Source organism: Cricetulus griseus, chromosome 3 (assembly GCF_003668045.3).
Source record: "Cricetulus griseus strain 17A/GY chromosome 3, alternate assembly CriGri-PICRH-1.0, whole genome shotgun sequence".
In the NCBI taxonomy this organism is placed as follows: Eukaryota; Metazoa; Chordata; class Mammalia; order Rodentia; family Cricetidae; genus Cricetulus; species Cricetulus griseus.
This window is the reverse complement of record NC_048596.1, coordinates 63460732-63474956: the sequence shown is the minus strand read 5'-3', so window position 1 is coordinate 63474956 and position 14225 is coordinate 63460732. Positions and strand designations below refer to the sequence as shown.

Sequence of the window (14225 nt, the reverse complement as noted above, 5' to 3'; positions counted from 1 at the left end):
CTGTTGTAATGAATATGAATTTATTAATTCACACTTTTCATATTAATAATTAAAAGGAATTATCTTTACATGCATTAGCCCATCAACTTTTAGTTGGAGCTTGAGTTTGTAATTTACTTGCTATTTCACATTTTGAAAATTTCAACAAATGTTTAATAAGAAAAATCATCTGTACTTAATTCAAGTACTCTTAGGAATAGAATTCCATGTATGTCATACTGGCTCAGTGCCAGTGGTCTATACCCTTTCCTTGTGATGAGATCCTTCTTTGATCTTTATTGTGGCCCATGTTGTCCTTGCCCTCTGAGGCTGTGCTGTTCCCACAGTGGCTCTGCATTTCATATTCTGGATTGGCTGGGCACTGTGCTTTCCTCTCTGGCCTGTTGTTGCCTTGTCTTCATCAGATCTTCTTTCCTGAAGTGCTATTTCTAGCTCTCCTGTGCTTTAGGTATGCACAGATACTGGCTAGAGCTGTAGAGAAAGCAGTGTTTGGTATATTTGGGGGAGTAATTTGAAGGGCTCCTATCTAGCAAAATGACGTGTAGTCTAGTAAAGTTACCTGTGGTGCATGAATGTAGGTGGTTAGATCATTTGCTGAGTGGGCTAGACTAGGTCTGGAAGTGTAAATGTCATGGCCTATGTGATCTGTTCACTAGACTGGCATCAGTTTTATTCTACAAGGAAATTTGGACCCATAGTGCTTCTACAACATGAGAGGAATGAAGAGAAAGTGATGTTACCCATTGTCCTTGTATTGATTTTCCCTAAAGATTTGTGAATAAACTTTGTTCCAAATTTGGGTGATTAACATTCCTGATAGCAAGTTAGAGCATGGCATATACAATATGAAGTATCAAGTTAAAATGAGAACTGTGATTATCACCAGTTAGTGGTGGTTGGAGGGCTAAGGTTCGCCTTCTTACCTTTGTAGCCAGCAACCCTGCTCTGGGGTGAGGAGCATAGTGCACATCATGATGGGAAAATGCTCACTGATACATCTTGGGAACTTCTAGATGGCTCAATGTATAGCTCCCCCCCCCCAATTGAATAATACCTTACTGAATTGGTTATTATTATATTTTTAGTACTACAAGTTGATGGGCTTAAATTGCAACTGGAAGGAACATTCTTTGCCTTAAAAAGGCATATTATGTTTTACAGTGGCTCAGGGAGAGAATGAAATAAAGGAAAGTGTCAGTGCTTTTGCTTGTTTAATACCACTCAAAGCTGTGAGCTGTCATCCTGCTATCCCTCAAATATGCCTGCTACTCATGAAGCAGAGCAGAAGTGGTGTTTAATAATTGAGCTGAGCCATTTTATATCAATTTTCTCTCTTCAGGCTCAAAGTGCTGACCAATAAAGCTTCTGTGATGCTCTTTATGAAAGGAAACAAACAGGTAAGGAACTCAAAAATGGTTTTATTTGTAATTTCTTTTGATGTTAACATCTGCAGCAAGGGGACAGTTAAGTCTTTTTTTCTAGTTTAGCTAATGAAGCTGTAGTGGTACCAGGAAGTTATCCTGGCCTTAATTGGTGCTTATGGAGATCAAACAAAGTAATCTCCATTTCGACTGACTTTATCATCAGTGTCTCAGCAGGGTGCATTGCTTTCTGCTGCCAAACTTTGTCAGCTGAAGTGGTCAACACTATGAGCGAGCACTTAGCGGATTCTCTCAATTGCTGTCCCAGTATCCTTTGTTTGAGAGAGTGGACCGTGGGCAAATGTACTTCGCTGGTGGTTCTGAGATTCTTGGTCTTAGGTCCTTGGAGTGGGAAATAAACCCTGACAGTAGCCCTATTGCTCTGTGGTACCTGGTTGATGAGTGAGTAAAACTACCATGATTCTCATTTGTAGTACGATGACTGGTTCTTGTACTTTGATGAAAGTACATACTGAATTTTCATTAGTTTGATAGGTCCCCTTGCACTCATTATTGGGCGAAAAGCTGATTCTTTTCTGGATTGGGATTAGGCTGGTAATTTTGAAAAGCTAGCCCTGTCATTTCTCTTGCATTTTACAGTTTTAACAGTTGAGTTTTGGCTGTTCAGCTTCACGAAAGCAAAGCTATGCAGTTTGCTTTTCTCAGGATAAGGAGACTAAAGTTCAGAAGAGTGAGGTGGTAGAGTAAGGAAGCTGCCCAGGTTCTGGACAAGCCGCTTTGGGCAGGTGATGCCACGAGGTCTTTGTCTTCCTTTGTCTTTTTGTGAACTGACCTAATGATGCCATTAGACTGTTTTAACTTCAGGTTGCTGTAAGGGTTGCTGTGGTATCAACAGAATGAGACCCATTAGTTAAAACAATTAACTAGTTAATGTAACTAGTGTGGTAGAAGTACTAAGGAAGACAATATAATTTTAGCAACTTGGTACCGCTGTGTTAGGACATAGACTCTGTGACTGTAGTAATGATGAGGCAGCACTCTTTTGCTCCATTATTTTGAAAGCAGACTTTGATTCTTCACATTTCTTGTGGCTGTCCTGGTAGAATTTGCATTTCTTGGAAATGGTGTCCTGAGAGGTTTTGAGACGTTATGTATTATCAGACTTCTTTCCCAAGATAGCTGGGGCTTGGGGAATCTCTGACCTGAAATAAAGCATAGGATTTCAATCACTTCAAATGAGCTGATGCCACAATGCAAAGATAAGTTTAAAAGATGTGATAAAGGTCTGTGGCAATGTGGAAACAGTTACTTTAGTTATTGCCACTGACTTCTCTATGTCCTATCCCTTTGCATAAAGCAAGGAGAGTCAGGTGAGTAGATGATCTGGGTTTCACTTAGGGAAACTTGTGACCATAAAGGTTTTAAGCTGCTACATGTCCCCTCATTTTAGGAGGTCTGTAGGTTGTTTGGGATGATGGCAGCCTGGATGAGTACTTCATAGGGAAGGGAACGGAAGCATGGGAGCTGGGTAAACACAGTGGCTGGGGTGCCAACTTGAGCATTTGCTGCAGCCACACTTACTGGGTCTGTGAAAAAAAAAATGAACAATGTACTTCTTTTTTTAAATGTAATTTAGGAAGCAAAATGTGGATTCAGCAAACAAATTCTGGAAATACTGAATAATACCGGGTATGTAAATCTTGTTTTCAAGTGTTATATATAAAAAAAATTGTAGCTTGTCAGTTTTGCCACTGATACTTTACAGCTTTAATGTCAAAGCCTATTTGCATAGTATTTATTGACAAGTATAGTATTTATTGGCAAGCAAGATGGCTTAGAGGGTAAAAGGCACTTGTCCCCAAGACTGATGACCTGAACATGATCCCTGGGACCCAAATAGTAGAGGGAGAGAACTGACTCCTACAGGTTGTCCCCTGGTGTCCACACAAATACCTTGGCCTTTCATTGTCCCCATTAAGTACATAAGAGAGTTTTGGCAGCTCCTGCTGTAGCTAGTTTTGTCCATCAAAGGCTAGTAATTTTGTCTTAGAATGACAAGCCCAATGATAAAGTCATTCCCATTGCTTTATAGTAGGCTTTCTCTAGTAAGTTTTGTTAGCAGGGAATGCTTTTCTTGACCATATTAAAAACACTAGTTGGGTTTTATGTTTTTTTGTTAAAAAGATTTCTCCCTTTCAGGGTTGACTATGAAACTTTTGACATACTGGAGGATGAAGAAGTAAGTTCTGGGATTTTTGTTTCATCCCATGTTTAGCTTTAGTAACAGGGTCTGGTGGAAAGACCTCAGGGTTCCTGATTTTTTTTTTTTTTTTTTTTAGGTGCGGCAGGGATTAAAAACGTTCTCGAACTGGCCAACCTACCCTCAGCTGTATGTGAGAGGGGAGCTTGTAGGAGGATTGGATATTGTTAAGGTAAGGGCTTTTCGTTGCTCTTCTAAAGAACTGAGAAATTTGACATGTTTAAGCATCCAACTTTAGTGTTGTCTGGCTCCTGTTTTCTCCAGCCTCACATTCAGCATCCTCTGTGAATATGTCTTAGTGTCTCTTGCTTACTCCTGCTCTGAGTTGTCCTCAAATCCATTCAATGCTGCCAGCTGCCAGTGAGAGCTAAACTGTGTAGCAAAATGTTCAGATGAACTCAGGACCCTGCTGTGCTAACTGCAGTACAGCTTTCTTCTCTGTTTTCTTGCCTACCAACCATCTTTACCTGATTCCTCTAACTTTTAGATTTTCTTGTAGCATCCATATTTCCTCCATCCTTCAGGGTTCATCTTCCTTGTAAATGTGTACATTCTTCCTGCCAGAAACATTTCTCTGCCCCCAAATTCTTATGCTCCTTCAGTTTTTGTTATTGTAATTGTTTCTCTGGCCATTTTCCTTTTCCCTTAACCTATCTCAGGTACAATGAGGAAGAGGACTAGGAGACTGAGGCAAGAGTCTCTTGGCCCCTATGCCATAGTGGCTACAGGTCACCTCTGCCAAGTGACAGGACTCTTTTAGTTGTTGGAGTGTTTAAAATTCTGTTTAAAGCAAATACTGCATGTTGCATGCTTCTTATTTTTCTGTTGAGGCAAGGTCTCATTCTGCAGTCCAGGTTGTTTTTGAACTCCTTCTACAGACCTGGCTGGCTTTGGGCAGTCTTTCTGTTTTTCTAGTGCTTGGGCTACAGGTGTGAGCCACCACAGCTGGCCTTCTATCTAGTTGAGTCCTTCCTGATGCTCTGTTTGTTTTAGGAACTTGGTAAATGGTTACTAGATAGTTACAAAATTTGTTTCTCTTGTTTTTTTAAATGGACATCCTATTTCTTATGCTAGTAGGCGGCCTCATCTAGTAACTGTACGTATTAGCTACTGTACGTGTTGGCTAATGTATACATATAAAGGAAAGAAGCAGCTTTGGTAGCCCCATCTCACCCTTCTGCCTTGGCTAGTGTGTTAAGAGGGGACATGGATAACTCAGCTGATAGTGGGGGCAGCTTCTCAAAGGCTGGAGACTGCCCTTAGGCCTTTTGATTATCTGGGGGAAAGTTTCTCTGAATTTCAAGTGGAAAATAATTTTTTATAATAGTTATACATTATAAAATAAAGACTTTAAAAACAGGCTTTCATGATGTGAAGAAACTCACTAATTGGACCAGCTAACATGTCTGTGGAATCAGGGCTCCAGGCAGCTGCACGTTTGCTCTGTCTTGCTGGTTCAGGGTTGCTTTGTTTTCTGCCAAATGAAGAGTTTGATGGCACGTTGAAAATAAGGTAGCAGGGGGGAAAAAAAGAAAGAAAAGAAGGTAGAGATGAAGTTTTCCTAATAAATGGTCTCATTCCTGGAGGAAAAGAAAACACCGTAGCTTTTGAGTAGTCTTGAAGCAACAAGGTAAGTGTGCATTTGTTACTTTAATATCTAGGTGCATGCATACACATCAAACATAGGTAGATATCTTAGTAAGATACAAATTGCCTTTAGATCCCAGATACTTTTAGGCAGTGCCTTAGCCATAGGGTCTTGGGAGACCAGAAAGGTGTTTTAAACTTTTGGGGTACTGTTTGACTTTATGATCCTTGCTCAGAACATGTATATTTGCAAGTTGATGTTAGTGCTCCTGTTTTTTTCTTAAAGGTTTGTGGTAATGTCACTTTGTGTTTCCTAAAGAGTGCAGTTTTTCATTTGTTCATCAGTCAACAATCCATGTGTTAATTCTCATTGGCCTGTGTTAGAGCTGTGTTGCTTTTTTGTTGACTGAGTCAGTAATTCTGTGACTTGTTCAGTCTGGTGTCCTGAAAAGGGGTGCTATTGACAGACACTAGATGAACTGAGGAGTGCTTGGACTTGGGACTCTTGGTTGAGTGATTTTAAAATGCCTAGCAAAGGTGTCCCGGCACACTTTTCTGGGCTACTAGGAGGCGGGGCTACACTGTCTCCCTACAGCTCTCAGAGCAGAGAGAATTTCTTCAGTGTAGGCTCAGAAGGAAAGATTTTTACTATGTAGAGTTCATCTGCTTCTCACCGTAGCTTAGGTATAAACCTGGTGATCAGAAAAATGGACTGTGGTGCAGCAGGATGTTAGCTTGTGTGTAGGGAAGAGAGACTCTTGGAAGACAGGATGCAACTGAAGACCACCTGATCTGTTACGTGCCTGAACTATGACTAGCTTAGCTCAGTGGTTTTGTGCTCACTTAATCTGTTGGTTTAGAACACCCTTTTAACCTTGTAACCTGAGATTGTTTGCCAGTTCTCCCATCTGTGGGTTCTAGATTTGCAGATTAAACCACTGAATATAACTCTCTCTCTCTCTCTCTCTCTCTCTCTCTCTCTCTCTCTCTCTCTGTCAAAATTTTTTTAGTCTGTTGTGAACATGTACTGAGGAGGTTCTTGCAGGTGTCTTGTCAGGCAGGGAAACAAACTGAGAAGAGGGAGAATGAAAACTTGGTTCAGATTAACTTGTCAACCTGGGTCATACTTCAGGGAGTCTGATGCTGGGTGGTTTATAGCCAACATATAAACCCAGTATTATTTGGAAAAAAATTTCCTGGTGAAATGCAATCCCTAGTGCATAAGGAAGCATAATTACATTGAAACTCAAGTACATGTCATTTCTTCCAAGAAGATGGGTTCTAGACATAGGCTACCTGTACTAGCTTAAGGACCTAAGGAAGGATCTGACCTAGTCTTGGTCATACAGCTATCTTAGAGGTCATTTGGGCTATTAGCAACCTTTGGTCCTGGTTGGGAACTTGGGGGAGCCTTTGGCTATACAGATAATGTAAGGGTCATTTAGACTTAGGTATGTCCAGCCCTGGTTGTGGGAGCTTGATATGGCCTGGCCCGACAGATAACGCTGATCACCAGGCTGTTAATCACCTCTGATTCCCAACTTCCCAGATGGAAGAACAGGTTTTACATCTCTTACATGGAAAAGTGAATCCATCATGGAGATCTGTGGGTGCAAGGACCTTCATGCTCCTAACAATGTAGCAGTGTTTTCCTTGTCATTATTTCCTAAGCAACACTGTATAACAACATTCACATAAGTTGTATCTTGTACACAGTCTTCTGTAAGGACTGTCCTTGGTCTATAGTGAACCCCCAGTTAGTCTCCATGAATACAAAAAAGATGACTAAAATAAATTCTTATGTATAGTTTATGTTCAGTTTCACTTGTGCAGAGCAAGAGGAGAGGAGAGAGAAGAGGGAGACTTGAACCCAGAGCCTTGGCATGTTAGGCCAGTGCCCTACTGCTGCCTCTTGTATTCTGTTTTATGGTGTAAGAATGTTGGCATGTTGAAAGCTTGCAGGTTTATCTCAGAAGGTATCCTTTTGGTGTCAGATACGGGTAAAAGTTTGTTGATCAAATACATTTATTTTGGCATGACTGTACACTCACGCATACCTGCTTCTTTTTTTAATTTTTAGGAACTGAAAGACAACGGTGAATTGCTGCCTATATTGAAAGGAGAAAATTAGTTATTGTTAAGCATGGTGTCCAAGGATTGCAAGAAGTATTTAATTACAGTGGAACAGTTGATGATTTGGTCCTGAGAAGTGGACTAGGAGTAGAAATGCGTCTCATCCAGTTATGCTCTGTGCGTTTCACACAGTTGTACTGAAGAAACGTATGTTACATTTTCCATGAAACATAAGACGGCAATAAACTTCAGATTCAGCTAAAAATGACTATGTGTAGAATGTGTCTTTGTAACATACAGTCACTGTCACTAATTCCTTTAAATTTCTCTCTTAACACATAGGCCTCTTGTAGCAATTAGGAAAGGCCATCAGGAGATGAAGGTGCTCACCGGTAGTGTGCAGTAGAGCTTAGAGAACTATGCCAGTCCAATGGCTCCCCTCACTGGCCAGAGAGCTTTTCACAGCCTTGGAAAATGCAACCAAAAGGCTTATCCTGCTGACAGTGATGTTTATCCAGACCACCTTCAGAAAGCCAGAACACCTTTGTCCCAGCATCCAGTAGAGGGGGTAGTAGTGACCGAGAGTATGGAAGCAGCCTTTCTTGAGTCTTAAGGGATTATAAGTTATTTTGATCATTGTAATGAAAATACTAATTATGCCTTCAAATAGGTGGAGCATATTCCAAGAACCATGAAAAATTGTAATGTATTGTTTTCCACCCTGACTTTACATACATGAGAGACACTTGTCCCATTATGCTTTGCTGACGCGAGCCTTACTTAAGGATTTCTGAATTCACAGCTGTGGGATCTGGGCATTTGCTGCCTGTGGGATGTTCTTAAATGATATCCTGCTGATGTAGGTTGTGAGCACTGTGTGTAGGAAGGAAAGGAGTGTCCAGTAATTGGGACGAGCAGAGCTGGGGGTGGGGGGTAGGGGTGGGGAAGTACAGACCCCAGCCTCTCCAGAGCTCTCAAACTGCTACTCCTAACCTCAGTCTTGAGATATGTAAGGTGGAGGGACCAAAATAGCACAAGTTCTAAAGGTGGATGGTCCTGGCTTCCTAGGGTTAGGATGCCTATGAGGGGATTTTCTGGAAAACAAGGCTCTTTATTTCCATTTAAATGAAAATTATTGTGTAAGTAAAACTTAATGCAGATAAATGTAAATATATGCTGTTCTTACCTGGGTGTGGCTTCCTGTGTGCCTCTTGGAGGTATGGCCAAATTAGTAACTTTTCTATGGCTGAGTTAAAGACTTGTTACCAAGGCATCTTATAGAAGGATTTATTTGGCAGGGAGATAGGTTAGTAAGCCATAGGCATGGTGTCTGGAGCACGAGTGGAAGACAAACACCTTGAACCTTAAGCATGAAGCAGAGAGAGAGGACCTAAATGATGCAAGCCTTAAACTCCCAAAGCCTGTTCCCAGTGACACACTTCCTCAAACAAGGCCACCTAAACCTCCCAAAGAGTACCATCAACTGGGGATGAAGTGCTAAAGCTGGAGACAATGGGGGAGGGGTGGGGAGCATTTCTTATTCAATCCATCTGCAGGAAGACTGGTTTTCTTAGGTTCCCAAACTGAACTTATTTGTACACAGATTTTATGATTTTTTTCTTAAATTTACAAATGCCCCTGTCCTATTTCAGTACAGTGTTTATCCTCTCCTTATCCTAAGTGTCCTCGTTTCATCTCTGTTGCTGTGGTAGATCACCCTGACAAAAAGTAAATGGTTTATCGGGCTTTCAGTACCAGGTCACAGCCCATCATTGTAGGAAAGTCAGGGCAGGAGCTCCAAGCAAGCAGCAGGAACAGGGTGAGGATGCATGCATGCCTTGTGGCTTTTACACAGTTCAAGGCCCAGTTCACAGAGTGGGTCAATTCACGCTGGGCCAGTCTTCCCACCTCAGCTAACCTAGCTAAGGCAGTTCCTCACACATAGGCTCACAGGCCAACCTGTGATTAGAGGGCCTTACACTAACTACTGGTCAGTCAATGTGTTTGTCTGAAAATAACTTCCTTGATAGAGAAGGTTTCTTAGGAATTTGTGTCTGCTTTGGGAGATAACCCTGCAGGAATGGACTTTTTGTGGAATATTATGTAAAGATGTGTTACATTTGTTTATGCTGTGAAATATTACTTTTGGTGTGTTGTATTTATATCTGCTGCATTTGTTTAATTATGAAAAGATGTGTTACTGTTTCACCTTTCCTGCCTAAGGCATCTGATTGGTCTAATAAGCTTAATGACCAATAGCTAGGAAGAGAGGGATAGGTGGGGCCGGAGGGCAGAGGGGGGCAGTAGGGGAAGAAATCTAGGCTCGATAGAGGAGGAGGAAAGAACAAGGGAGAAAGAGAGGGACACACCCGGGGCCAGAATCCAGGAGGAAAGAAAGGTAAAAAGCCTCGAGGCAAAAAGTAGATGAAGAGAAACAGGTGCATGTAAGTTAAAAGAGCTAGCCAGAAATGAGCCTAAGCTAGGCCCAGCATTCATATCTAATAAGTCTCCGTGTTATGATTTGGGAGTTGGTTGGTGGCTAAAAGAAAAAAGCCTGGTACAGACTTTCCCCTCAAATTCTGCATTTTGTAGTAAGTGGGGAGTGGAACTGTGGGGTAGGAAGGGTCAAGGCAATGGAAGTGTATCTTGGTAGTGAGTCTTTCCTTTAGTTGGGGAGTTGGGGAACACTACCTGCTGGGGTGTGCAGCCATGGGGGAGGGCTCAACTTTACACGTAGGTGTGACTCACAACTTGCATACTCTCTGGCAAAGATGTGTGTTAAGTTACTTATGGCCATTCCAAAGTTCTGCCCTTTCCCTTTTCCAGCCTTCAGAGACATTTGTCCTGCTCAGCCAAGTGGCTCTTAGGGCTACTAGTGACCTCCTAAGGTTATGTTGGCTCGATCTTGTTCTGCCTGTACTGAATTGTGGGCCTGCCCTTGTGCACACTCGGTCACTGTCCTGTACCGAATGTGACCTGTCCTGTCCTCAGTTACTGTCCTGGTTACTGTGAGCACCTGACAGAAGCCCTTCCATCATGGGGAAGCACCTGACAGAAGCCCTTCCATCATGGGGAAGGTAGGCACCTTCGGTTAGGAAATCAGAGAGAGAGATATGTATGCTGGTACTCGTCTGTCTCCCTCCCTTTATTCCCCCCCACACACACACTTTTTTTTTTTTTTCCCAAGACAGGGTTTCTCTGTGTAACTGAAGGGACCAGCTCCCCATTTCGGCAGCCATGACAGTAACATGTGCTCTATGACCTTGTCTTAGTCACTAGAGGTTAGGTGCCTGCCTCGTGACAAGGAACCAATCAGAAGTTAGCTGGTGGCGCTATGCTTTATGGCTCTGGGTGTGCTTTACGGACAAGCGCACAGCAATGACGAAGAGAGCATAGCAACCACCCTGGGAGGGCCTATGGGCCATAACAACCAGTTGACCAACACAGGGCAAACCCTCCAAGCCTGGAGGCACACCAATCCTGAGCCTGTGCATACCCCTAGACACTCCCCTTATGCTGCCCTAAAAAGATCTGTGCGCAGTGGCTTCGAACTGTCTTTGCTAGCCATCCGACATGACGGGTGGATCAAAGACCCGAGCTAACATGGGGTTAGCTCGTTAAACTACAATAAAGCCTCATGCAATTTGCATCAAGCTTTCGCCTCCATTCTGTGATTGGGGTGGCCGAGCTCCTGGACTAAGATCCTGGAAGCCTCAGCTTTCCGGGGGTCTTACATAACAGCCCTGGCCGTCCTGGAACTCACTTTATAGACCAGGTTGGCATGTTCCAACACCACCCGGTGTTTTCTTTTTTATCAGTTTGAGAGCTCAGCCCACAGTATGCTGTGGCCCACATTCAGGGTTAAACCTTCTGGAAACACTTTTACAGATACACTCAAGTTGTATCTCTTAGGTAATTCTAAATCCAGTCAAATTGACAAGATGAACCCCATAGGGCCCACTGTTGAAATAACTAGGTGTGTGGTACAGTGCCCCTTTAGCTCCAGGGTGACAGCCTCTCACCATCCACTGTCTTCATTGTCAAGTCCTATGACCTTGACTTCTTAAGAGGTAAGACTTAAGAGTCATTTTCAGTTTTTACAAAAGTGCTTAGTTATATCCTACTGAGAAATTTGAATTTGAGATTGATTTCTTTTAATTGCAAGCATAATTTTTAAGTTGACCATTTAATAACTAAATTATTTAAGTGACTGCTCAGTGCTTGGCCCCAAATGGGTCATCTGTGCCACCTCTTCCAAGGCCCAGGGAGCATTCCAGAAGAGGGAGTGGAAGTTCTAGGAACTGAAAGATACTGCAGTCAAGAGGGTAGGAGGTGGGGCTAGGTGGGAAGAAGGGTCGGGAGGAGGGGAGTGAGTGTAGTGGGGGTGACTTGTACAGAAGGACAATGTTGTCAAACGTCAAAGGGTAGTTCTCAAGAGAACTCGTCTCGGAAGTAATGGAACATTTCAAAGCACATGGTTTATGCAGAGGCACACATACAACACCCATCCTGATAACTGAAGTTGAAGCTCAAAGCTTCACATTCACTAGACTTTGTGACACACTTGTAATCTGGACACTCAGCAGTGTAGGCAGAAGGATTAGCAGGTGGATGGAGGCAATTCAGAGGTAGCCTGAGATGCATGAGACCTTGTCTCAAAGGGCAAAAAACGACTTTTTTTTGAGGGATGGCACAGGACTGAAGAGCACAGACAGCTCTTACAGAGGCCCTAGTGTGACTCCCAGTACCCATGTCAGGTGCATCTGTGTCCTCCAAGGGTACATGTGTCTTCTGAGGGCAGTTGCACCTAACCATATACAAACACACACACACACACACACACACACACACACACACACACGTACACATTAAAATGAAAAAATTCTAAAAAATGTCACCCCCCAAATATTTAAGATTTCACATGAAACGAGTTTATTACTGATTAAGTTTTAAAATCATTTTTGTGAAAATTGACAACTGGGACTTGTTACCAAATTCAAACATTCCTGAATAGAAATGACTCAGTTCTTTGCAACCCCCCCCCCAACACATATCTGATGTTAGGTTGTAGCAGTGGCCTCAGCTGAAGCAACCCACTTGAGTGGGCCATCCTCCACAGTGTGTGGTTTTAAGAGTAGTGTTAGTCACAGATGTTCAGATTTGAAGGACTTCAGGTAAGCTAGTTTTAGGGACTTTAAAAGGCTGGACATAGACCAGGTCATCACGGAGCCCTTGTCCCAAGCCTGGTCCCTGTAGGAGGAATATTGTAAGTTCTTCAAAAAGGGCCCAGGGTGAGGAGCTGTGATTTTTTCTTTTAGATTTATTTATTGTATATGCATGCATGTTTTGTCTGCATGTATATCTGGGTACCATGTGTGTGCTTGGTGCCTGTGGAAGTCAGAAAAGGGTGTCAGATTCCCTGGAACTGGAGGTAAGGAACATCATTTGGGGTGCTGGAACCACTCATGTCCTCTGCAAGAGCAACAACTGTTCTTAACTGCTGAACCACCTCTCCAGCACCCTGCTTACTATGTTTTTAGTACAGGGAGCTCAGGCTGGGGCTGGATAGCCTTACTGGTGGTTCTCTCCTGCCTTTGCCTCCTGTGTATGCCATCAGGTCTCGGAGGAGCTGCCATTCAAACCAGGCACCTGATGTCCAGCCCTGGCCCATGCCTGAAGCACTGTGTACATGCTATAGGAGAGCTGTGCCATCTAGTGGAGATGTAAAAGCCTCTAGTTTCTGATGTTGGTGTGTGTGTGTGTGTGTGTGTGTGTGTGTGTGTGTGTGTGTGTGTGTGTGTTTAACCCTTGTGTTAGGAGAAGGGAGGCTTTTCAAAAGCTCTATGACCTGGCATATTCTGACTCTAAATGTCCTCTTCAATGCTGCCCCACTTTCATCTAAATGTCTTCCAGTGGTTAATTATTAAGCACACTTAATAGTTCCTTAAAGCATCACACTTCTTCTGAGGAAGTTGCAATTTCCCCACATGAACACTAGAGGGAGAGTTTGCCTGACTGATGGCCATGGAGCCAAGTCAGGTCTGAGCATTCTTCCTGCAAACCCCCCTACCTCTGGACCTGTTCATGGTAGACCTTATCTGAGATGAGGCAAGGATTGTTAATTGTGGGCATTAAACTAGTTTTTATGCTGTCAGGCCCAGTTTGTCTCCCAAAGCAATGGCCATAGCCTGCTGAAAAGCTAGAAGGAACTTGGATGCCCTCAGAACCCCGCCATTTAAAATTTTTCTTTTTTTTCTGCTTTTATTGAGGCAGTATCTAACTAGTCTGCTTGTCATGTCAGAAGGGGATTTTGTTCACGAATCATGAGATCCTGGTACACATGCTCTACATCATGCAGCAGAGGACTGTGGGGTCCAGGCTGGTCCTGGATGAAAGCCTGAGCTTGCAGATGGTGGCCACAGTTTCCAGGGCAGCCTTGAACCGGTCTTCTGTCCCAGTGTGTACTCCATGGCACAGAGAGCAAATGTACTTGGACTTAAATATGCACACGAAGAAGAGGGCACTACAGGGCACTCCGGGAAGTGATGGTGGGTCTTGTCCTCCTGATACCTGTAGTCGAGACCTAGTGCCTGGAGTACCCGGGAGTTCCCCGGAGTTCCTCTTCAGGGCTGTTCTGGTCTACTCCCTGGAAAGGAGTCTGTGATTCCAGTGGGGCCTGCACACAGCACCTGCTGTGTGAACTGTGGGTCTCTTGTTCAGAAAGCAGGGAGGAACAGTCTCTAAAGGTGGTATGGAAATAAAGTTTTCTTCTGGCACCCTCCTCGCTTTGGTTTTGTTTGCTGTAGTGTCGTGAATAAGGACAGAATCATTGTGGGGGACCAAAATCTTTCCGCTATGGAATATTTTGAGATCTGGCCTTTGGTTTCACTAAACATGGAGCGTGGAAAGTTCCGGCCCACTAT

At 43.2% G+C, this 14225-nt stretch overlaps 1 protein-coding gene across 1 annotated transcript in view; it reads left to right on the top strand.

Annotated features, from left to right (window-relative positions):
- Glrx3 (glutaredoxin 3) overlaps window positions 1-7570 on the top strand; it is a 30623-nt gene extending 23053 nt beyond the window's left edge. Inside the window, exons 7-11 of the mRNA XM_027409082.2 lie at window positions 1340-1397; window positions 3019-3071; window positions 3582-3621; window positions 3722-3814; window positions 7310-7570. Coding sequence (XP_027264883.1) covers window positions 1340-1397; window positions 3019-3071; window positions 3582-3621; window positions 3722-3814; window positions 7310-7360 — 295 coding nt within the window. The 3' untranslated portion in view covers window positions 7361-7570. The remainder of the gene's footprint in view (window positions 1-1339; window positions 1398-3018; window positions 3072-3581; window positions 3622-3721; window positions 3815-7309) is intronic.
- The last annotated feature ends 6655 nt before the right edge of the window (window positions 7571-14225 follow it).